We start from the raw sequence: 25364 nt of genomic DNA, 5'->3' as shown, positions 1-25364 counted from the left end.
TTAAGGGATGGTTTAAATCATGATGTATGCTAAGAACCCAGATGATACCTCCATGTAAGCATTTGGTGAAAGGTATTCTATGTTATTCTTAGAACATGTAGATTCCACTTGTTTACTTTGATCCACCTAAAGGGCCAGAGCAAATGTATCCATTCATGTCACTCCCCTCTGCAATGAATGACCCTGTTTCCATCTGCCAGGAGCTAACAGTATAGGGGGACCTGCCCATGTGTCTCCCAGAAGATAGTGCAGAGGAAATGCAGTGTATGGGTGCTAAATATCCATCCCTCCCTGGCTTCCTGTGCTTCACTGGTCTGGAGTTCTGAACTGGCTAGGGAGGGAGGCTTCTATAAGTAGTGGGAGCAATTGTGCTGTAAGCTGGATGCATCTAAGGGCCCAGTTAGATGGAGCATTTACCTTGGTAGTTAGGCCCAGATGCCATGAGGAGAGACAGCTGGTGTAGGCTAGCAGGAGTGATCCATACGGTGGCTTCCCCACTCCCCAGCTCCACTTCCCCCTCTGTGAATCTTGCATCCCTGTGCAGCAGCTTCCTAACCCTCCTGCGGTGACTTGGTCAAGTTAAACACACTTTTCCACAAGATGACTTCACAGCCACCCACCCATGTGGTACCATTGTTGCAGCTTCCCTAGGAGGCTGCTGGTAGCCATGAGGCACAAGCTGGGCAGGCATGACTGGGAATTTGGAGCCATAAACCAATGTCTTCTCTGCTGAAGGATCACAGAATCAGTGGCCAAGAGTTGTCTTTATTGGCCCATGGATCAAGGGCCTTCTGCAGTCAATGGAGGGCTGAGGCCTATTATCTCCTCCCCACTCCTTTCAGGTACTTTCAGTAATACGTCCAGTTAACTTCCTTTTTCTTTCTTTCTTTTTGGTATGCATACACACATACATACATACACACACACACACACACACACACACACACACACACACATACACACACTCTAAGGATTGAACCCAGGGTGCTACATCCCCAACCCAGACTGGGTGTTTACAGTGGTATTGGTTTAAAACTAGCATCCATGTTTGCCAAGACTAGAAGCAGAACCTTTGATATGCTTTATATCACTGTTTCTTCTGGTCACTGTAACTTTCTGTTAATTTTTTTCTACGGACCACGTTGCTAACGGCCTCCTGAGTGTCTATGACAACAGAAGAAAGGCCACATCACTGGAGCTCTGGTATGCCTGTTTTTGAATCTTAAAAAAAAAAGTGAGTTGTGAATTGGTACCTGCTTCATCAACAACTCTCATTGTTGCTTCATGAGAGTTCATCGTATCTTCAAAAACAGACCACCAGGACTGGGGTGTAGCTCACTGGTAGAACTCAGGCCTAGCATGAATGAGGCCTCGGTCTTGTCCCTGGCAACACACACAGAGCGGACAGTGGGCCTGTGTTTGCTGTGTGCTTGACTTCCTGACTCACACTCCCCTTCCCCATTTCCTTATAAAGGGGATCCTCTGCTTATTGTTGGGAGGTCTTGGCAGAGTGGTCCCTGCTCCCTCCACAGCCTCTGAGGGTCGGCCCAGGTGGCTGTGGATCCTGCTCCTGCACCATCTATCTTCATGATCCTCTTTTTGCCAACCCCTCACCCCCCTTTCTTCTTGCTCTCTCTTTAGTGCTGGGGATGGAATCCAGGACCTTAAGCATGCTGGGGGTAGTGTTCTACCACTAGTTACACCCCAACCCCAGTCTTTTCTTTTAAATTAAACTCTTTATTCTGAGAAGATAGATTCACATGTAGTTGTAAGAATAGGGAGTGATGCCCTGCATCCTTTACCTGGCTTTCCCCCTTGCCACACAAGAAACACTGATAACATCACAACTGGGAGACTGATGTGGTTATAGTCAAATGGAGAACATTTCCATCCCTGCATGGATCCCTCCTGTTGTTCTCTTTTCTGGTCTTGAACTCCTGGATTCAAGTGATCCTCCTGCCTCAGCCTCCTGAGAGCTATAGGTGCACCACTGTGCCTGGCTTAGGATTGTGTTTTTTCAATATCTTACATAAATGGAGCTGTACTGCATGAAACCCTATCACAGTGGGTTCTTTTCATATGGCAGGATTCTCTGGATTTGTCCAAGTTGTATGTTCTAGTAGTTGATTTCTTTTTATTGTTGAATGTCTTTCTATACTTTTCACCTGCTGAAGGACCTTGGGCCATTCTTTTGTCTCTCCAACTCTTTGGACTTTGGTCTTTGTGTGAGAAAGGAAGGAAGGAGGAAGCTGGTAGCATATTACCCAGCTTCCATGGGACCTTGGCATCCGCCCTAGCCAGTCTCTCTACCCCAGACATGTTGCGCTGTTTTTTGCTACTTTTCTTTCTGGTAGTAAAGTAGTCCTGTAGACTCCTTGATTATAATGTATTCCACTTTGCTTTTGAAAAATGAACTTTTAGAGGTGCTCTCAATCAGAACTCTCAATATCAAGTCCATCACCCCTGTGTTAACTAGCCATGGGGGCAACTGAGATTTAGATCATGTGATGCTGGCCACTTAGACATATGGCTTCCTTACCTGTTGTTATAGCATTTTCCTGTGAAGTGTACATGTGCTCACATAGACACATAGGAAGATACAGTGTGTTCTCTGTCAAAATATTGCAGTTTCCCCATATTGTATGTTTTTAGTTTGTACCTTGTGATACCACCTCTGCCTTGCTTTTGTATAGATAGAATCTTCCAAACCTTATTATGTTGTAAAACTCTGTTAATCAATTATCAGCCATTTGCACTGGCTTAGAGTGGAGGATGTTCCCCAGGAGACTGAGGTCTATTTTATCACTTCCAGCTTTTGGTTGTGAATTAACAGGAGTTTACTATATTGGGGGAGATCATTCTGTTCCTTTAAAGAATTATGGTCTGGTGGCAGGGAGTATAACTGTGGTAGAGTGCGTGCTTAGCATGTGTGAGGCCCTGGGTTCCACCCCCAGTACCACAAAAAAAAAAAAAAAAGAGTTATGGTCCAGCAGGAAGGGCATACTCATTAAAAGCAGCCTCTCATGAAGTTGATCAAGATATATTGGAATGCAAGGCATGACTAGTAGTTGGCTGAGCAATTCAAATGCTTTGGAGCAGGTTAGTGCCCATGAAAAGGTTTATGGAATGGTCTGAAAAAACTCCAAGCTATCTCCCGGCAACACATTCAGCCAAGGCTTTATTGAAACATTTAATGAACTAGATTTTTTTTTCCTATGCTGCTTGTTTATGAAAGATCCCCTAGGGTTGGGTGTGTAGCTCACCCAGTAGAGCATTTGTATAGCATTCTAGGTTCTATTCCCAGTATTGCATGTATGCGTAAGTAAATATTTTTTACACACACACCCATACACATGGATCCAAGGATCCACCACTCTTCTTTGTGCTTTGGGAGGACAGTTGGTAACAAATGTACTGTCATTTGATTCTAGAACCACCTGCAGGAGTTTTTCAGCGGGGATCTGTTAGGCTTCTTCTTGGTTTTTTTTTTTTTTTTTTTTTTTTTTAGCATCTGAGGCTTTATTCTTTTTTGTTTGTTTGTTTTTGTTTTTTTGTGGTGCTGAGGATTGAACCGTAGCCTCATGCTTGCTAAACAAGCACTGTAACACTGAGCTATACCCCCAGCCCTTTTAACTTTATTATTATTTTATTTTTTTTTAAAGAGAGTGAGAGAGAGAGGGAGAGAAAGAATTTTAATATTTATTTTTTAGTTTTCGGTGGACACAACATCTTTGTTGGTATGTGGTGCTGAGGATCGAACCCGGGCCGCACGCATGCCAGGTGAGCACACTACCGCTTGAGCCACATCCCCAGCCCTAACTTTATTATTATTATTATTATTTTGAAACCAGGGGTGTTCTACCACTGAAGTGCCAGCCTTATTTATTTATTTGATACTGAGGATTGAACCTAGGGGTGCTTGACCACTGAGCCACATCTTTTGAGACAGAGCCTTGCTAAGTTGCTTAGGGCCTTGCTAAGTTGCTGAGGCTGGCCTTGAACTAGCAATCCTCCTGTCTTAGCTTCCTGAGTCACAGTGATTACAGGTGTGTGCCACCCTATCTGGCCTGAAGTTTCTCTTTTATTTTCACCACCTTGAAAGCCTGCCCTCAACTGGGTCTGCTAAAGGCTTTCTCCTCTTAGGCCCATTCTTTTCCTTGGTCACAAGTTTAAAGACTATTGAGTTTAACCAACAGTAAAATTGATTATAGTCACAAAATTTTAAAGCCCCAAAAGATCTTGAAAATAAGCCAAGATTGAGCTGATCATTTTATGGATAAGGAAACTGAGAACAGCAAGGTTACTGGTTGGCCCCTAATGTGTTTTTGTCTCCATGGGGAAAGCTGGAGATCTACTCTGATCCTTCAGTCAGTGGGACCCAGCCTGTGTGTGTTTTCAGTGATAGATGATAGAGACCTACTATGTGCCTCATGCTGCTGGCATGCAATTTAAAACAAACCAGAAATGTTATTGTCTAAAGCTTGGAGAGTGTACTGCTCAGTGGGATTTTAGGTTGTTTTCTTTTTAAGAGGAAAGCCTATTTTTATGTTTCTTGGGTGTAATAAACCTAGCACCACCAGCTCACAGGGAACCCATGGTTCCTGCTATAGGTAGGAGGCAGAAGCATCGCACGGAGGGGCCAAGCACACCAGTCCCCCTGCTAGGATCCAGGAGTGGGACAGTGGGAGGGGTGAGATGAGCCTCCTTGGGGTCCAGCTGTGGATTCTTAGGAAAGCTGGAGCATGGGACAGCCTTGTCCCATTCTGGAGAATTTCACTGGCCACATCAGCAGTTCTTCATATGCATCTTCATAGGCTTTTTCTTTAGCAAAAAGGGAGGGTGTATTAGTTACCCAGGGCTTTCATAACAAAGATGTACAGTAAAACTTCTGGAAGTCAGACAGCTAAAGTCAAGGTATTAGCAGGGCCAGTCACCTTTTGGAGGTTCTAGGGGAGGATCCTTCCTTGCCTCTTTCAGCTTCTTTTAGCTCCAGGCATTCCTTGCTCTGTGGATGCCATCATTCCAGCCTCTGCCTCCGGCTTCACATACTTCTCAGCCAGGTCTGAATTTCCATCTTCTTAAATGTAGACCAGCCATTGGATTAGGGCCACCCTACTCCAGGATGACCTCATCTCAATTACGGCTGTAATGATCCTGTTTCCTAATAAGGCCACATGCACAGGTTCTAGGGTTAGGGTTTCAACATCTTTTTTTGGTTATACAATTTAGCTCATAATAAAGGGTATTATATTTTTCTTGAGATAAAATCTGCATACAGAAAAGTGTTCACGTTGTAAGCATAGACCTTGATGGATTTGCACATAGTGAACCACCCTTGTAATCTCCACCCAGATGAAGGAGTAGAAGAGATGGTCTCAATAAAGACCATCTCATACCCCACTCCTTTTAAGGCAATCCTGTGTTGGAAGGCATTTTCCCAGGGGCTCGTTAGTCTTCTTTATGCCTTTTAGGGTTAAATCTGACTCATCCTTGACACTTCAGGCCATGTATTCTACTATATAATAACCAATAATGTGAGATGTCTGTTATGAAGCATATCGTCCTAAAACAAATTTCGTCTTCAGTAGGAATTAGATTTAAGTCAGAGGTTCTGCCAAAGGTTCCTTGAATGAGACAATCTCAGATGTGGCCAGTTACACCCTCAGGGCAGAAATGCTGCTCTCCTCTGTCTTTACCACTGTAGGAGAACACTGGGCTCTCAGTCAGGCCTTCTCTCATGGTTCCATTCTGAGTGCCTTTTCTATAAGATGGTTGGTTTGTGTGGGTGACTGTCTTCAATGGGTAGCAGGAAGGGACTGTAGCCAGTGAGTGCTAGCACTGTGTCACACAGTCTGAGAGAGCTGAACTTCCTTGACACCAGCATGCTGAGGGCACCCAGATAGGGGTTCGAAGTCCCTCTCCCTTTATTCTATGCTTGCTCCCATTTCAAACCCATACCATTCTTCCTGTGCTGTTCTTGTGAAAATCACACATGGTAACTGTCACAGCAAGTCACTTTATCTTTGTGATCCTTGGTTTGCTTTCCTGTAGAGTTGAGAAGGAAATACTTGCCTGACCTCTTCATCTCTTAGTTGTTTTAAGAGCTGGGATCAAAGCTGGCAGGCAGGATGTTTAGAACCGTCGCTGTAGTGGATTCTGAGAAACCAAGCAGGGAATGAGTGAGGAATTCACTATGAGCAATGCAGGGTGACTGTATTGAAATTGGGACCGTTCTGTGGAAAGTTAGTTATACCGTTATTGAATTGATGAGCAACAGAATACAGGGAACCATGGGAGTCATACCACAGTACTGCAAAGTTCTCTTCAATGACCCCTTCCCCTATACTGGAGACTGAACTCAGGGGTGCTTTACCATTGAGCTTTTTGATGTTTTATTTTGAGATGGGGTTTGTTAAGTTGCTGAGGCCGACCTCCAACTTGAGATCTTCCTTCCTCCTCCTTTAGACTTCTGAATCACTGGGACAGGTGTGTGCCACTGTGCCCTGCTAATGATTTTGACTCTGGCTCTTATGTTCCGTGTCAGAACCAAAAACCACATTAAAGAATACAGTGGAGATACTGAAATGTTCCAGGGCTTTTTTTCCTTCTAATTTTTTATATGGGGCCTTGCTATACTGTTCAGACTAAGCCTTAAAACTCTTAGGCTTCAGTGATCCTCCTGCCTCAGTCTCCTGAGTAGCTGGGACTACAGGTATCGTGCCATCACACTCAGCTCAGAAATTCTGTTCTAGTCTGTGGTGAAAAGTATCTATTGTTTCCCTTTTTCTGAACACAGTGATAAATATCCCTATAGTGATCCTAATAGATAAATGTATTTATTATTTTTCATCAAAGTTTGTCCTTGAAAGAACTGAATGAGGACAGTTCAGGAGATTGGAATGGGACGAGGTTGTTGCTAAAGATGGCTTTGGTGCATCCTGGAGGTGGAGCTCCTGGGTATGTGCTTAGTATGCATAAAACCCTGAGTTTGGTCTGTGGTACACTACACACACACACACACACACACACACACAGGCTTTAGGAGGAATGATAACTCCATCCTTGATTTGTGCAAGCATGGGGTTGGAGTGACGGGTCATCACTTTGCCTTCCTCTGCAAGCCGGACACACACTTTACCCACTGTTTTGTTTTGTTTGCTACCTGGGATTGAACCCAGGGGCATGTAACTGCTAAGCTACATCACATTCCCACCCCTTTTTATTGTTTATTTTGAGATAGGGTCTTGCTCAGTTGCTTAGGGCCTTGCCAAGTTCCTGAGGCAGGCCTCAAACTTGCAATTCTCCTGACTCAGCCTTCTGGTTGCTAGGATTACAGGAATGTGCCACCACATCCAACTTCACCCATATTTTATGCCGACTGATGAATAATTCAGTATTTAAATTGGGATCAGGGGACTGGGGTTGTGTCTCAGCAATAGAGCGCCCATCTAGCGTGTGCAAGGCCCTGAATTCGATCCTCAGTACCACATAAAAATAAATAAATAAAATAAAGGTATTGTGTCCAATTACTTCTATAAATAAATATTTTAAAAAATAAATTTGGATGAAGTAGAAGTGACTCCTAAGCAAGTCCTGACCTCCTGGTGGGAGATGTCAGCCTCCCCCTACCCACTGAGCACATAAAAACCTTGTTCAGCTGCTCCACTTTAGCTGAGGCAGAAGTGCTACTGTGTCAGAAGAATTAGAAATTTTAATTCAAGCCATTTTTTAAAAAGAGTTAAGTATTATTTTTTAATTCCAAAACCATGAATGGGAGAAATAAATATATCTCTGAGGAATTAAGGTTTTTCACATCAGAATTGGTTGCTGATTAAACCAACAAAGGGTTTTTGGTTTTTGTTCAGTCTTGTCCTATTTAGACTGCTGTAATCTTAAGGACTTTACTATTTTTAATTGGAGGATTTCAAGTTAGATAATAATTTGGCTATTTTTGTTTGATTCTAGCATTGAATTGGCCTGAATACTAGTACTGATGAGATGATGAACTGAAAAATCTGCCTCCAGGTAGTCCCTCTGCTTGTGAACTTGGCTCTCCATATCCCTTGGTTCTGCACCCATAGATTCAACTAGCCTCAGATAAAAAAAATATTCAGAAAAAAATTGTCTGTATTGAACTTAACTCTTTTTAAAAAATGGCTTGAATTAAAATTTTTTTCTTGTCAATACTTCCTAAGCAGTACAGTATAACAATTATGTACACGGCGTTTACACTGTGTTAAATAATATAAATGATCTAGAGATGGTTTAAGGTCTACAGGAGGGTGTGTATAGCTTGCCTGCAAATAGTAAGCCATTTTATTTAAGGGACTTGGGCATCCTCTTACTTGGTCCCCCATGTATAGGAACAACAATTTTTCTTTGCCAGCAAAGAATGTAGGGATTGGATAAATACAAATGTCATACTCCATTGTAACTGGTAGATTTTTAGGGCAGATACAGTATATCTTGCTCTTTTTCTCTTTTTATGGTGCTTGAGATTGAATCCAGGATCTCACCCACACTAAGCGCGCACTCTATCCCTGAGCTGCGCCCTCAGCCCAGTATGTCATAGTCTTAAAAACACAGAAACCACAATATATCATTGTTTTTCTTAGCTTATTTTTTAGATGCAATAATACATTTTAACCCCTTAGTGGTTCTTTTTTAACTACAAAAGCAAGCAAAGTTTTGCTGTCTAGGACTGTTCTGTTTATTGGTGAGTTTTAAAAAGTATAAACATTAGAAGAAAAATAATTTGTATTGATAAAAAATTATGAACCATTCTAAAATATAAGTGTTTTCTGAAAAGAGTTATCAGTTGTCCTAACCAACGTCTCCAGCCTTCCCAAGAGGATACTGGGACTCCTGGATCAGCAAGTTTACTCATGCACCTGCAGCTCCTGGGGCTGCTGCATCCCCAGGCATCCTGTCTTTGTTTAAGCCCAAAGAAAAGGGAAAGGGTGGTCCTAGATGTCTCTGCCCTTTGAGTGGAAACAAAGGTTCTCTGCTGCAGCCCCCAGCTGACTTCTGCTTTCCTCTCTTCCTCCTTCTGTAGGCCACCTCACTGCAGGTGGTGGGGGGTTAGGGGGGTAAAGGGAGGATGAGGTTCCTGGAGGCTCTGTCTCTGTCGTAGAGAGCCAGGCCAGCAGCCACGATAGATTGACATTAGTGATGAGGGCGGGAGGGGGCATCGCTTCCAAAAGATGCATGAAGGAATCCCAGAGAACTTGGGAATTGATTGAAGCTCTGAAAGAGAGGTCAACTTTGGAGAGTCAGAAGGTCGCAGGTTAGTAAAGTCCAGGACAGAGTAGATAGCACAGGAATGTGGAGAAAACTGCCTTGGGGACCCTAACATAAAGGGGGCTGCTGTTCACATCTGAGAGTAGGATGTGAATTACCCAAATCAGAGGATGCCAGTGGTGGGTTACACATATGTGACCATCAGACATGAGTATTGGTGGGAGGGGGTGGGGTGCTAGGCTGGCGGTCAAGTGGGGTAGGGGAGTGTTTTGTTTTGTTTTGTTTTCTGCTGTTGAACCCAGAGCCTTGTGCATACCAGGTAAGCACTCTACCCCCTGAGCTATAACCCCAGCTTGGGTTTTACCTATTTTAAAAAGTGAAGATTGTTAAAATTTGAGGAAAGAGGGAGTTTACTCCTCCAGCATCCAGGTTTTTAGTTGCTTTAAACAAATGGAAAAGCCTGTCTATCCTGGACAGTTAAGCCCCATGGTACTAGATGGTAGCTACACCCTGTGATGGCAGGACTCTGCCACTGCCCACAGGGCCCACTGCTGGGGCTGTGTGTTTTGTATGCCCGGCCCCTGCACTCACGTCAGCCCCTTACTAACCCCTGGAGCCTTTGCCTGTGCAACCCAGAACTCCTTGTTTTTCTTCCATTTCCGTAGGCTCTGCTGACTAGGCTTTACAACAGGAATCGCTGAAGAATTTTTCAAAAGGAAAGCTAGCCCTTGTGATGAGTGAGGTCATCCATATTTTACCCACGAGAAAGATGAAGGCTTGTAGGGGATGTCTCCGAGTTCACTCCAAGGAAAGGTGAGGGATTCTCGCGCTGTTCCCCCTCGTTAATGCCTCCTAGGCAGCATTGGCTTGTCTCACGGCCAGAATTGCCTTTGAATAGTGGTAGGATGTGAATGCCCATGAAAAATAAACAGCCCTCTGTGCAGAGGAGCAGGGAGACCATGTTCTCGCACCCGGTGGCTCCGCTTCCTGTTTCTTGATTGCATATCTCTTTCACATTGTGTTTTCACTTTGAAAACTGTAGATTTAAGTAATTCCAGCCATCTCTATTTAAGCAGGCACTTAAATGACCAGACTCATACATCAAAAGAGAAAGGGGCAGGGAGCAGGGCAGATCTGTGTTCCTAGATTGGCGGGAAGCCTGCTTAAGGGTCTTGATGCCACTAAAACCTACTTGAAAGGGCCATGATGGTGTTTTTCTCTTTCCTCCCATGGTTGTGAGATGAAAGCTGGGCTTTAGACAGGAACTCTGCTTATCTTTGCTGGTTCATTTCCTCTCTCTTTCGTTCTTTCCTGAATTGTCGCCTATTACATTGCACTGGACAAGTATATAGCACAGGAGGAACAAAGATGGGATTTAGGCTTTGTCCTTACAGAGATGGTAGTCTTACGGTGGCAAGAAGCATAAGCATGTTAGGAGCAGTGGCTGGTGGTGGTCCACAGAGGAGGGAGCCCTGTCCCATAATGGAAGCTCAAGGGCCCACCTGGGGTTCTAAGGACTGAATGGGGGCAAGCCAGGAAGAGCATGTGCATGTCAGTGATGGGGATGGATGGTGTGGCCAGAGGAGATCTGGTAAACAAAGCTTTGCAGTCAAGAAAGACCACTTTCTCTTAGGAGGAAGGACAGAGGCTCATTGTTGCAGTGTGTGATGTTTAGGCAGGGTTGATGGTGTCCAGAACAAGGCCTGTTTTGCATGGGAATGACAAACACTGTGGTTTGCCATTGGTTAAACACCGTGGCCCCCACCTGGCCTGACCAAACTGGTCTTTTGCAGAGGATTTGTGTGAGGCAGTGGCCGCCTGCTTCCTCCATGGTAAAAGGTGCCTTTAGAAGCAACTTGGTTTTGTTTTTCCTGTTCCACATGAGCCTTTCTGACCATCTCTAATATGCCCTCCTTCCTCTAAAGGAGTGGTTCCCCACTGGGGTGATCTTGTGCTGTAAGAGATATCTGGAGGCATTTGTGGTTGTTACTTCTGGGCAGGGTGGGGGTGTTGTGCACTCAATACTAGCTTCTAGTGGAGGTAGGCAGGGATACTGCTGAACATCCAAAAGAGCACAGGACAACCCCCACCTCTGGCAATCAGTCATTGGCCTTAAAGTCCATAGGGCCAAGGTGGAAAAGCTTGATCTAAAGTATTCCACTGTTTGGTTATCCAAATGCTATTGGTCATTGTAGCCAGTGTTGAGCTATTATAGATGGTACTGATACAGATATTCTTCTGTGGGTCTTTTGGTTAATCTGATTTGGCCTTAAATGTGTCCTAAAGGCTCATGTGTTGAAGCTTTGGTATCCCGCCTGTGGTGCTATTGGGAGATGTGGGACCTTTAAGAGGTGGAGCCCAGTGGGAGGGAGTTAAGTCAGTGTAGGTGTTCCCTTGAAGGAGATATGGGACCCTGGCCCCTTCCTGACTCTTCCTTTGCTTTCTGGCTGCCATAAGTTAAAAAGATTTCCTCTGCTAGGTGCCTCTACTATGAGGTACTGCCATGCCACGGGCCCCAAAGCAATAGGGCCAAAGGACTGAAAGCTCTGAAATTCTAAGCCAAATAAAACTTTTCTTCCTTTAAATTTATTATCTCAGGATTTTGTTACAGCGACCAGAAGCTGAGGAACACATACTCATTGGCTTAGTTCAATTTGTTGTGTCAGTTTATGCATCTACCAAGTATGCAAGATTTGCAGAGATAGGAAATAGTCCAAATATCCCTGGGCAGATGGATAGATAAAGAAAATGCAGCCAGTACACGTAGTGGAATGTTCTTCTCCTCAAAAAGGAAAGCAGTCTTGTCACATGCTGTAACATGAGTTAGGCTGAAATGACCCAGTCGGTCCCAAAAGACAGATGACCTATGATCCCACTTACATGAGCAATCTAGAATAGCAACTGTACAGAAACGGTAAGTAGAGAGGTGGGTGCCAGAGGCTGGGGTGATGGAGAATGGGGAAATCAATGGGTATGTTTTCAGTTTTGTGAGGTAAAAATGTTCTAGAGATCTCTTATACCACAATGCAACTGTAGTTAATGCTACCAAATTTATATGGTTTTTTTTTTTTAAAGCACAATTGAAATACAAAGAGAGATAGATGTGCTTTCCCTTTTGGGCATCTTGTACCTAGTTACATTTCTGGAGTTTGGACATGTTACCTACGGCACTTGTCCCATGTTGCCGGCTGCATGGTCAGGCTAAGCCCACAGGACAGGCCACCTCTTTCCAGAGGTCAGTCAGGAAGTAGAGGCACTTTGAATATTTTGGGGCAAAGAGATTCTAAAAGGAATAAAGTGATTGTGATTGTGGGAGAAGGACCCCAGGGCAGTGTTGGAGGGTCCCACACTGTTTAGTTACTAACTGGTGTATTTGAGTAGCTGCCTCTCAGTTTGGGGAAGGGGCACTGTAGGGAGCCCAAGAAAAGCCCAGTCTTCCGTGCATCTGAGCCGGCATCTCCTGGTGGGCCTGTGGTCATGGTTGGTTTGTCATAGGACCCCGAACTGGGAAGAAGAAGGGGATGTAGAACAGTGGGGTATGACAACATGCTGATGCCTGCCTGGGCACCTCTTGCCCTGTGTGACTGTGATGTGACTTCTGGCATATATTGTCTGCTGCTTCACTTTTGCCTTCCATTCTTGGGCACCTTCCTCTTTTGACCAATTTAATGAAGAACCCTACAGGGACAGAGATTCTGGAAAACATAGTTCCCATTTTTAGCAGGATGGCTGGACACTATACCTAACAAATAAATACTTGACCTATGCAGATGGTGTACTTTCAGAGGGCCAGCTGGGGAGATGTGCACACACTTTTAAAATTCATTGTTAGATTGTAAATACATGACATTTAAATCTTTTTTTTTTTTTTTTTTTTTTTGGGTACCAAGATTTGAACGGCGGGATACCCAACCACTGAGCCACATCCCCAGCACCCCTCCTCCCTTTTTTGAGACAGTGTCTCACTAAGTTGCCTCGGGCATTACTAAGTTGTTGAGGCTGGCTTTGAACTTTTGATCCTCCTACCTCAGCTTTGAGTCACTGGGATTACAGGCATGTGTCACTGTGCTCAGTTTCATTTTGTATTTTAAAAAGGTGTTTATATCTCGAAAATTTAACTGCCCTTTAAATCATGTCTTTTCTTTTTTCTTCTTTAAATGGGGAAAATGTGACCTGGTTTCTACCTAATCCACTTAGGCTACACTTCCACAAAGTGTTCTATTTATAAATTGCTACTTTCTGTGCTCTCTCTTTCCTAAAATGCTGTAGTAGGTTAAAAAAAGGGGGGGGGAATAAAACATTACATTATGTTTAAAGTAAATAGTAAGAATACCTAGGATAACTAAGCTTTGGGATTTTGTTTTGTCTTCAGTCTTACATAAAAGAGTTTAGGAACCACTCTACATAGATATCTGGGCGATTGTAAATGGAGAGCTCTCCCTTTCTAGTAAACTATTTTCCTAGCAAGAACCTGATAGTGTGTCACTGAATCTGAGAGTGAAATATCTTCCACAAGTGTCCAGACTCAGTTTGGACATAAATAAATGATAACAATAATAAATAAATAATTTGTAAATAAATACACTTGTACAATGCTTTGGAATTTGCAACATGTTACTTTCATCTCCCTGATTATCCTAGGATATAAGACAACTAACTCTTATCATTACTTTTGGGTGACCAAACCAGTACTAAAGAAAATTAAGTAACTTTCCCCAAGTCATGTAGAGGCAAGTCCTAAGTATCAGATCACTCCATCTTTTTGAAGCCTTCTAGGATACACTTTCCCTACCCCACCCTGTGATCTATTTCTTCTTCTTTGTCACCAGGGTGCCCTGTGCATGTCTGGTATTGCACTTGTCTCATGGAATCTGTATCAGTCCAGTTCCAGTTAGGAGACAAACCACACAGTAATTGAAACAAGGAGTGTTTAATATAAATCAAGACAAGATGAATTGGCCAAATCTCACCATGCCCACTTGCTAATTGTCTGTACTAGAACAAGCTTGAGCAATTGCTGGAGGGGGAGGGACCGAGTGGCTCACAAAGCAAAAAGTATTTATTTTTTCTGTGGCCCTTGATGACAGTTTGCTTGCCCCCAGTGTGAAGAATTGTTATCTGGATGCAATGGTGTGTGCCTTAGTCCCAGCTATTTGGGAGGCTGAGGCAGGAGGATCACTTGAGCTCAGGAGTTCAGGGACAGCCTGGGCAACAGAATAAGAGGCCATCACTAAATAAGATAGTCAAGAACAGTGACAGGTTATTACTTATTATTTACTCATTATTAACTAGTAACAACCACAGGTAAAGAGAGCTCTTAATTCCCCACCCTTGATATTTATCTCTTCCTAAGTGTACATACCCGTTTTTCCATGCCCTGGGTTTCATCTGTTTACTCTAACCTTTTAACAGGCAATGATTTCTATAAACTTGTGCTCCTGGTGTGTATGGGGTCATCAAGCATTTTCAATGGCCAGCTTCCACAAGTAGATAAAAATTTACACTGCATCTTCAGTTCACGAGAATTCATTTGTTCTCTATTTTCATTTATACTGTTTACTTTACTCTCTGATGTGATTTTATTTTGCATTTCTCTAATTTCTGAAGATATTAAGCTTCTTTTGATTATTGAAGACGCATCTCCTATTATAAAGTGACTTGAGTCTCTCACCTTTTCTTAAGCGTCCATGTCTTTTTCTTGTTTTCAGTATTTTGTTATATATGAGGCAGTTAGTTTCTCCCAAGCTGTCACTTCACTTTGTACTCTTTAACTTTGTCATCTGGAGAATATAAGTTTTATTTTATTATATCCCAGTTTATGAATTAAAAAATATTGTTGGTATAACTTTGGAAGGGGACGGGGAAGAACTCTTAACAGTACAGGCATATAATAAAGGAGCAGGAACTGACTACCTCCAGGACCGAGGCAGAGCACCTGAGGAAGGGAGCAATCTGGAACTGTGACCCTGGATCCTTCCAAAGCCCATTTTGACATCTCATTGGCAGGTGTGGACTGTGGTCCTCTGGAGAAATTCACTGAGGGTTCTCGGCCAGCTGGTGAGCCAGCGGGAAGCAGGCTGGGCGGTGGGTGGGGCCCACTGGAAAGCCACCTGAGGAACTGTTGTTAAAATTCCCTGGGTGCCAGTGGAACTTGGTAGGAAGCCACCTAGCACCACAAGGCCCCTGGACTGCTGTGTCCCTCTGAGGCAGGCAGACAACACTTTGGAAATGGAAGTGAGAAGCCCCTTCTTCCTTCTGTGTCCCTCTACTGCCCCCTGCTGACAACACTAACCCGGTGCCAGTCACAGGCTCAGGAGAAATGTTTCCAAGTCCCAACCCAGTATCACAGCGTGGGCAAGGAAGGCCTCTGGGACCTGAATCTGGGCTTTAGAGGGGCCGGGTAGTGTGGGCTGTGGATCTCTCCCTTCCTTAGGCGTTCCCCTTCAGGCCTGGAGGTAGCACCTTCAGCTGTGAGTCCTGGATTTGGAGCTGAGGCAGTGCTCAGCTTATAAAGGAGTTGGAGTGGATTCTCCTTAAGTAGATTGACCTCAGGATTGTGGCTTCCTCTAACACACAGTGGTGTTCAGGGAAGGCTTCCTCAGTGATACTGTCTGTGAGCTGTCTCTTTGGGGGATCTTGGCTTTGCACTGTGGAGTCTGGTGCAGACTTGATATGGGCTTTGCTGCATCCTGAGACCCTCAAACCAAAGCCAACTGGAGAGGAGGCTCACAGCTCTGGGCTTTTTTCTGCTCCCTGTGGAGACTGTGAGTCTTGGCACTGCATGCATGCTCCTCTTTGGTTTCCTGTCCAGTTGGGCTGGGTGATGGTTCCACCCCTACCTAGTTCTCACCATCAGTCCTTGAGCAGTCAGTTCCATCTGGCTTACTCATTGCAGTCTCTACAGCCTCCATCTATTCTGCTTGTCTTGTGAGGCCCCATGGCCTCCTCCCTTGCTGTTGTTGGTAGCCACATGCCCTCCTTGCACCTGAGCTGATCTTCAAGCCTGGCTCTGTCTCCTTGTCCAGACCACATTTGCCTTTCTGTGTCTTGTAGGTGTGAGTGAGTGTGTGTGTGTGTGTGTGTGTGTGTGTGTGTGTGTGTATGTATGTGATATGACCAGCCCTTATTTAGGGGAGGTATGAAAAGATTGACCTTGTCTTTGTGTGTGCGTGTGTGCGCGCACACACACGTTGCGCCAGGGATTGAACTCACATGCCGAGCACATGCTTTACCACAAGCTACACCCCCAGCCCCTAGACCTTGATGTTCTTAAGCTCTGGACTAAATACCTATTGGATTATCTAGTTCCAAAACATCTGAGGTGGAGTCTTGGTTTATTTTCCTCTCTTTTTTGGTGTATTATGTTTTTTCTTGCTTTTTTGATGTTGTTTGGTCACCTGTAAAGAGTGGAATTATTTTTTCTTTTCATAATTAAGATTTTGGGGGCTGGGTTGTAGCTCAGTGGTAGAGCACTTGCCTAGCATGAATGAGGCACTAGTTTCAATTCTAATCATCACATAGCACTTTATGTTTTATTTATTTATATCAACAACTAAAATTAAATTAAGTTAAAAGAAAAGAATTCCTAAAAATAAGTGATAATTAGGATTTTGTTGGTTGGGCTGAGGGTGTAGCTCAGTGGTAGTGTACAGGCCATGGGTTCCACCCCCAGCACTGAAAAGCAAAAACAAAAACAGTGACTGAAAATAGTTTATGGGTTGTTTTGAAGATCAATACACAAGACATTCCAGTTTGTACACAGTTCTTAATGTTCTCTTCAAAAATCTAAAGTGCCATGTAGTTGTGATTCTTTCTAAACAGGAATAAATTTCCAACTTAAAATCTGAAGCCAAGTTTGCCTAAAGAGGATATCAGGAAGCAGTCTCTTCAGATGTTGATAAACTGTTAGGTCGTAAGTTATCATTAATACTACAAACTCAAATTTTCTTTTTTCCTTTCCTTTTCTTCCCTTCCCTCCCTTCTTCCTTCTTCCTCTCTCCTCCTCTCTCTTTCCTACCTCTTCTTTCTTCCCTTCCCTTCTTTTCAGTAGGAATTGAACCCAGGGTCTCATGCATGTTAAGCACCTGCTTTACCACCAAGCTACACCCCCAACCCCAAACTAAAAAGTTCTATCCTTTGAAGCATATTAACAAAATGATCAGGAATATGGGCTGCCCTTTAGGGTACACGTATTTCTGACCAGGAGAGGTAGGGTGAAGGGGCAGGTTCTTTAGGAAACAATTATATTAAAACAACAGCAGCAACAACATGGGATTAGAAACCACTTAAATTGTTCGGGATGTATTAAATGTACATTGCCAGGGGACTTTGTACTACAGGGTATAAAAACTGCACCTCCTTATCTGTGATCATTTAACCTGACACTCAGGATAAAGCCTTGCCAAATTCAATATCCCTCTGTTTTCTAGTTGTACCAACAAATAAACAACCAGATGACTTTAACCTCTTAAAAAAAAAAAAAGGAGAGAGAGAAAAAGAAAGCATTTGTACTTTTTAAAAAAAGGGGCAGAGGTGAGGCAGGATTCTCTCCTTTAAAATGTTTCTAAGTTGGGTGCAGTGGCAGACACCTGTGGTCCCAGCATCTCAGGAGGATCTTGAGTTTTAGCATGGTCTGGGAATTTTGCAATACCCTGTCTCAAAATAAAAAGTTGCTGAAAAAGTAGCTCAGGAAAAAATAAAAAGTTTCTAGAGCCACTAAAGACTCACATTTACAAAACAGTTGGTAAATATGTTCCTCTGGCTCCAGGAAGGGAGATGGGGAATGCTGATGAATCAGGGTATTGATGTTAATCACATTACTTCTTTCCTGCTTCATCATGGCTACACTCTCATTGATGGTGTTTTCTCCTTTTTTATAGATAGAGCCTGAGTTGGCCCTTTGCGCCCCTTTCCATGTTGCCTGCACCTTCCTGTCTGAAGATGCATCCTTTCCTCTTGCCTTTTTGGCTTCATTTCCATGTGTGTCATCAGTTTGGCAGCCTCACCGGCCTCCTCTGGGCTCTCCTTTCTCTGCCCCTCAGGTGGAGTGAGTGGACATTCCTCTTGGGCATCTTGGCAGTGCTACGTGCCTGCACGCCAGAATCTTTGTGAATCAGCGCTGCCTGGCTTCTGCCTCTTCTGCTGACCCAGCTGCTGGACCTGCAGTAGGAAGCCAGGAATTGCTATTCTTAGTCTTGACACACTGGGCAGGGGTTTTTATTTTTCCGTGGGCTCTCTGTTATCAGAGCACAAGTGGATGAGGACTAGTCAGGTTATTTCCTCATCTGCTGCCTTTCCTGGATGAGTCAGGTTTCCTTTCTAAAGGAACCAGTCTCAAGAAGAATGAGTAAGAGAATTAAATTAAGCATAGTAAGGAGGTGACTTCAGTGATTGTCCTGTCTAACAAAAGGCCTGGTCATAGTGTGAGATTCTTCTCTGGAAACTGGAACCATTCTCACAAGCGTCATAACTGATAAATTGCAGGTATGATTCATGGGCTTTGAAGTATGTTAGTCTTAGAAAACAAAGTTGTTCATGCATCTTTAATTTTGATCTCTGGTCACTGTGATCTTGCAAATCCCTCAGGCTCGAAGTCTGCCAACACTATGGATGAGGTTGCTAGGTCTTCCTTCACCTCCTCACAAGCCTTGCTTACCTTAGAGAAGTCCTTTCTCTTCCCCGCCTTGGTTCAGAGCCTTGTTTCCATCCTTCAGGAGTAACAAAGACTTATGCATTGGTACCCATGAGGCTTATCTTCCTTGCTATTTTTTTTTTTTTTTTTTTTTACTGTTGCCAAAGAAATTCATTCTGAGTGTAACTACAAGATTAATTGTCTAGAAATGGAGGCTTTCATGAGAAGTTTGCTCTCTCATTGTTTGCCTCCTGTCATTGGCTCCCTCTGCCTGCACAATAGTTTCTAGACTCTGACTCAAGGTCCAGTTCTCAGTCTTCTCACTTTCTGCCCTTATCTCCACACACCCCTGCGCACACAGAATTACAATTACACTGCAGGCTGTCTGGTGACTCATTCCTCAGGCACACCTCAGCTTTCTGCCTTGCTGCTTTCTCAGGTCAAGACCTCTTTGGAATGTCCTCCCCAGTCTACCTCAGCAAGCTCGTCCTTTCCAGTGGCTGTTTGCGGTGCTTTCTGTTCACAAAGCCTTTTCACATTCATCCCAAGGCAGAAGTGGACCTGGCTCCTTACATTCCCGGTGTGCTGGACATGGTTCCTTCCAGTGCATGGAATCAAGGTTCCCTATAGGAATCCAGATTCTTTGGCCTGTGTGGGTCTTCTTCCTTGATTGCCTGCATCCCATGTTCCATGAAGTATGAAAATGTTTGTTCTGGAAAGGACTTTCATAAACTGTTTTCTTTCTGCTGTTCCCAGGGAAAAGATTTTTAGAAGAGCAGTGAGGCATTCTGTATGTTTCAGGACATTAAACTCTTAATTGGGGCCATAGAAGTGAGCTTTGCATACAGAAATACCAATTAATAACTAAGAAAACAGTATTCAGCTCGATCTATGAACTTGGTGCTTTGTGTCTGTGCATGCCCACAGTGAGTACATGGACCGGTATGGGTGTGGGTTAATTTTTCTCCTGGCTTTGCCCAGGGACTTTTTGGAATCAGAACAAATAAAACCAAGGATTTTTCTTAGCGACTCAAGAAGGGGAGTGCTCCATGATTGACTCTTAACATTCTACAGACATTAGACAGTCACAGCCTAGAATAAAATAAGCATCATTTTTGAATTCTGTAATGCATGTTGTATTTACCATGGGAAAGCTGACAGTTATAGTATTCTCCTATGAAAAACAGTACCAACTTAGGTTTGTTCTTCATCAAGTTCAAGCCTAATTAGCTAAACAGAACTTTAGAGTTAGATGTGTCTAAAGCATAAAGTTTTGCAAACTTTTTCATTTCTGAGTACTTTCTCCATGAGTACAATAAATATCCTAGAGATACTTGGCAAGGAAGCCATTGATGGTGATGGGTGTTGGGATACTACTTTATCTCCCAAATCCAAACACTTTTGTTGGGAAATGAAGATGGAGTATGGTTTGAAAAGGCAGGTGGTTATTTTGGAAAGTGATCTTCATTACTAGTGGAGGAACTGTAGGGAGCTTTGCAGATGAGAAATAGCAAGATATTATCCTCTCTAGCGTAGGTGAACAGAGTCCTTAGTTGGCAGTACTCTGCAACCGTCTCTTGTTATAACAAGTGTTTGTGAGAATGAGACTGAGAACTCCAGCTGTAAAGGTTGAGTCAGACACAGGTAATGTGCCTGCTTCAAAACTATCCCAAGACCCTGAAAGTCTCTAGCCATCATGGTTTTGCCTAAAGATTTTCTTGTAATACCCAGATTCATATCAGGGAGAAGGACCCACTTGTTTGGCACATATTATTCTTACACTGGGAAATAGTTTTCTTGTTTTTAAATATTGAGGAATGCATTTTTTTCATGGTAAAAGACACATCAAATCCTAGCCGCCCCCTGCCTTTTTTTGGTAGCAGGGTTTGAACTCGGGGGCACTCAGCCATTGACCACATCTCCAGTCCTATTTTGTATTTTATTTAGAGACAGGATCTCACTGAGTTGCTTAGTGCCTTACTGTTGCTGAGACTAGCTTTGAACTCATGATCCTCCTGCCTCAGCCTCCTGAGCTGCTGGGATTACCATGCCTGGTGCTATTTTTAAGTATATAATTCAGTGGCATTAATTGCAGTTGTATACCCATCACCAGTGTCTGTTTTGAGAACTTTCCATTCTCTTGAACTGAAACTTGTTGTCCATTAAACACTCCCCATTCCCTCCTCTTCCCTGTCCTTGTCAACCATCCTTCTACTTTCTGTCTGTGTTGGACTCCTAGGTACCTCATGCAGTGGAATATACAGTATTTGTCTTTTTGTGATTGGCTTATTCCATTTAGAATAATGCCCTTAAGGTTCATCCATGTTATACCGTGTAACATATTGTCCTTTTTTAAAAAAGCTGAATAATACTCCATTGTGTATACATACCAGATTTTACTTATCCATTCATTTGTTGATTGACATTCAGGTTGTTTCCATCTGGAATGTGTAATTGCTTAAAGGCAAAATCAACACGAGGTTGTTTCTCAGCCCACCCATCATGGTCTTGGACATCTACTGGATAAATGGGCTCTTTATCAGGATTCTGCAGGCTGACTTTAGTCAGTGACCCTGAGTGACCCAGCTTGAGTGTTGGGGGTCCTCCCTGGAGCCAGCGTCACTCTCCCTTCATCTGCTTCATGTACTTTGGGTTAGGGTGAGTTTCCATGACTCATTTATTCACATATATCTTCACACATATCTTTGGGATACTCTGTCTTCCACTAATGTTGGGAGCCCAGGATTATTTCTGGGTTTCAGCCATCCTCCATGGTCTGTTTTCTGACTGGACATTTTCTCTTAGTACCCCTCAACCCCAACTTCAGGCTTTAAGTGCTTTTTATCATTGGTTACCCAAGTATAGACCATCTTTCCCTGGCCCCATCCCCATCCAGCCAGCTGCCCACTAGCCCTTCTACCTGGATGGCCATTGTATCTCTTGCATGGGACCTGTCAAAACCAGGTGCCAAGTGCATCTTGACTGAGATGGCTGAGAGTACACTTTTGGGCAGGTGGATATACTTAACAGTCTACCTGCTAGGACACTGGGATAAAATTATCTTGATTTTTGAAGCCAGTTGTGAGTGGAACTAATTGCTTCATATTTTTGTTAGTTCTTCCAATTTTGTATATGTATGGCACTGACTTGCCACAAATAATTGCCTTTTTGGGAGTAGGGATGGGTACCTGGGATTGAACTCAGGGTACTCAGCCACTGAGCCCCATCCCCAGCCCTATTCTGTATTTTATTTAGTGACAATGTCTCATTGCATTGCTTGCGCCTCACTTTTGTTGAGGCTGGCTTTGAACTCATGATCCTCCTGCCTCTGCTTCCTGAGCCACTGGGATTACAGGCATGTGCCAATGCGCCCAGCAAATAATTGCTTTTTAGCCTCAGAATTTAGTTGTCCTGGGATATAGGATTTCAGGAAAATGTGTAGACTCATGGCCCAGGCTTCCATTGTAGGCTGTTTCATGAGCACTTTGGGCTGAGGGGCTGAGTTTTAGAGAGGTTATCCTCAGGTTAACTGAGGCCTACAATCATGGAACCCTGAACTTTCAAACTACACCAATGATCTGGAAGCATCTCTCGCATCCCTATTGGGTTTCTTCACAGTTGGTAAAGCTTTAAGAGGTAAAACAGGAGTTGTCAGACCTTGTTAGAACTATTCAACTAGTAAGTATTTTTGCCTTTTTGGTTCATAGGACTCAGTGCTGCCAGTAGCAGTGTGTCAATAAATAGGTGTGGCTCTGTTCAGGTAAAACTTTAATTGTGAACAACAACAGCAGAAGCAGGAAGGCAGCTGGTTGGATTGGGCTCACTAGCCACAGTTTGCCAACCACTTGTACAGAAAATAGGCTTATCAACTGAGGTGAATTGCTCAGGTAGACTGGGGAGAATTGCTACCGAGTTGTATTATTATAGTATAAGAAAAACTGGTCAGTCTTTCTCAGGATGAAAATGATCATCAGATGGATGACATTCAAGCCTGTTTCTTTTTTTGTGTGCTTATGTGTGTTTGTGTGCACCGTGCTAGGGATCAAACCCAGCATATGTGCACATGGTGCAAGTGCTCTACCATTGACCCATACCCCCAAATCCACATTTCAAGCTTTTGAGGAGCCATTGAAGACATATTCAGAGCACACTGTTTAGTGCAGTGTAGTAAATATCTTAGTATAAACAGCTTAGTATAATAATCTGACTAAGACCTTTATAAAAAACAGATGGTCATTGCTAGCAAAGGTGGACAACTTGGAACCTTCGTGCACTGCTAGTGGGAGGTGTTGCAGTTGCTTTGGAAACTAGTCTGGTAGTTCCTCAAAATGTCAGACATAGTTACTGTAGGACTCAGCATTTCTACTGCAAGGTCCATTATATGACAGAAATGGAAAAAGTGTCCACACAAAAATGTGTACACCAGTGTTCATGGCAGCATCATTCTTAATAGCCCAAAGTAGAAACAACTTGTTTATTACCTGATGAATGGATAAGCAAAATGTAGCTCATTCATACCATGGAATTTAATTCAGCCATAAAAAGAAATGAAGTACTAATGCATGCAATAGTATGGATCAACCTTGAAGGCATTATGCTAAGTGAAAGAAGCCAAACAGAAAAGGTCACATACTTCACGATTCCATTTATGTGTATTTTCCAACTTGGACACATCTGTAGTAGACACAGAAAGTCCCTTTATAGTGATTGCCAGGGCCTGGGAGGGTTGGAAAGTGGTTGCTAATGAGCTTGAACTTTCTTATGGGCTTAGGGAAATATTCAGAGATTGGTAGTGGTGATGGTTGTACAGTTCTGTGAATAATAAAAATGGTCCAAAATTTTTGTTTGGATAAAGGAAATCTAGAAAACGAATCCATATTTTTGGAGTCTGTATTTTTATTATGATTGTTTCTGAACTTTTCCATTTTCTTCAGTGAACAGCCTTCCACTTCTGTGGGGAGGCAGACCAGGTAATGGTTGGGTGAAAGAAGCAGTGTGTTCATGCATCACTGGTCTGCTCGGTAGGGACTTGGTCAGCCTCAAGGGCCCTGGTCATTCCAGACTTCCTGGCCCCAAATGGATCCTTCTTTTGCGGTCATCCTGAAGCCAGTCTGGAGGACCCACGAGCTGCATGTACCCCAGGGCATGTAGCATTTCTAGCTGCATTCCGGGTTCTTTGCTTTTTCTCAGGAATCACTTGCTCCTTCGTGAGGCTCATGGGATATGTTTCTTTCTCTTTTACAGATTGAAGAAGGAAGTAAAGCGGCAGCTGTGGACAAGTTGCTGGCTGGAGACGAGATTGTGGGCATCAATGACATTGGTCTCTCAGGGTTTAGACAGGAAGCTATTTGTCTGGTGAAAGGATCCCATAGGACCCTTAAGTTGGTGGTCAAAAGGTAAGATCTGTGCCTCCTTATGTTTATCAAGATAAGCAGAAGTATCTGTCTTTTCTATCTCTTCTACATGGTGTAATATTTGCATATAGCTTTCCCATGTCCTCCTTACTGTACGCTTTAAGTCGTGTCTAGATTATTTATAATACCTAACATAATGTAAATGTTCTGTCAGTAGTTATTATATTGTATTGTTTAGGGAATGATGGGGGAAAGTCTGTGGATCTTTAGTACAGATGCAATTTTTTGTGTATGTAAACACTTCCTTTTTTTTAAAAAAAAATCCATTAGAAGTTAGGGATGCAGAAACTTGGAGGTGAAGGGCTGTGACTGTATTCCTTGGCAAAGGATGAACCCAACACCAAAATTTTTCTTTTTTTTTTTTTTTAAATTAAGTCTATTGAGTTCTTGTATCTTTTCTTGGATAATATGCAGATTATTTTCTTTGCAGATAGAAAGCTATGCTTGTGCTCCCAGTGAGATGAAATGTTGTTGCCTGCTGTTTACACAAGGTGGCAGGCTGCTGATTTTAGTTTTTATGCTGGGAAGAAAGGGTGCTTCCCAGAAGCTGGAGGCCTAGTACTGTTTTGAGGTCTGGGGGAGCAAGATGCTTATTCTTACCAACTAAATTGTTGGTAGGAGCATGGATGTTTCTCAGCACTCAGGGATATGATGCTTTCATACACAGGGACGAACATGATACTCCTGGGCACCACCCAAGAGCTTCTTAGAAATCGTTCTCTACATTTTGTATTTGGCTGATTCAAAGCAAGTGTCTGCATGTCCTTTTTGACAGAATTAATACATTCTTTCAAAGGCTGACAGTAAAATTTTTTTAATATTTAATTTTTAGTTGTAGGTGGACACAATATCTTTATTTTATTTTTATGTGGTGCTGGGAATCAAACCCAGTGCCTCATGCATGCTAGGCAAGCACGCAACCACTTGAGCCACATCCCTAATCCCTGAAAGTAAATTTTAATGAGTAAATTGAGTCAAGCATTTATTTCAACATTTTAGCACAGACTTGAAAACATACTCCTGAAGAATGTGTGTGTGTGTGTGTGTGTGTGTGTGTGCGCGCTTTGTTTTCCTCAAAC

General features: G+C 43.2%; 1 protein-coding gene across 5 annotated transcripts in view; it reads left to right on the top strand.

Moving 5' to 3' along the window:
- Shroom2 (shroom family member 2) overlaps nt 1-25364 on the top strand; it is a 132661-nt gene that overhangs the window by 37983 nt on the left and 69314 nt on the right. For 4 of the 5 annotated variants that reach the window (XM_078035140.1, XM_078035137.1, XM_078035136.1 and 1 more), the window contains exon 2: nt 24116-24267. In XM_078035140.1, the coding sequence (XP_077891266.1) occupies nt 24116-24267 (152 nt within the window). Of the gene's footprint in view, nt 1-9905; nt 10054-24115; nt 24268-25364 lie in introns of all 5 variants that reach the window. The other variant, XM_078035139.1, reaches the window with a different exon arrangement.

Source organism: Ictidomys tridecemlineatus, chromosome X (genome assembly GCF_052094955.1).
Source record: "Ictidomys tridecemlineatus isolate mIctTri1 chromosome X, mIctTri1.hap1, whole genome shotgun sequence".
NCBI lineage: Eukaryota > Metazoa > Chordata > Mammalia > Rodentia > Sciuridae > Ictidomys > Ictidomys tridecemlineatus.
The sequence above is the reverse complement of the archived record's forward strand: the minus strand, read 5'-3'. Positions and strand labels throughout refer to the sequence as shown.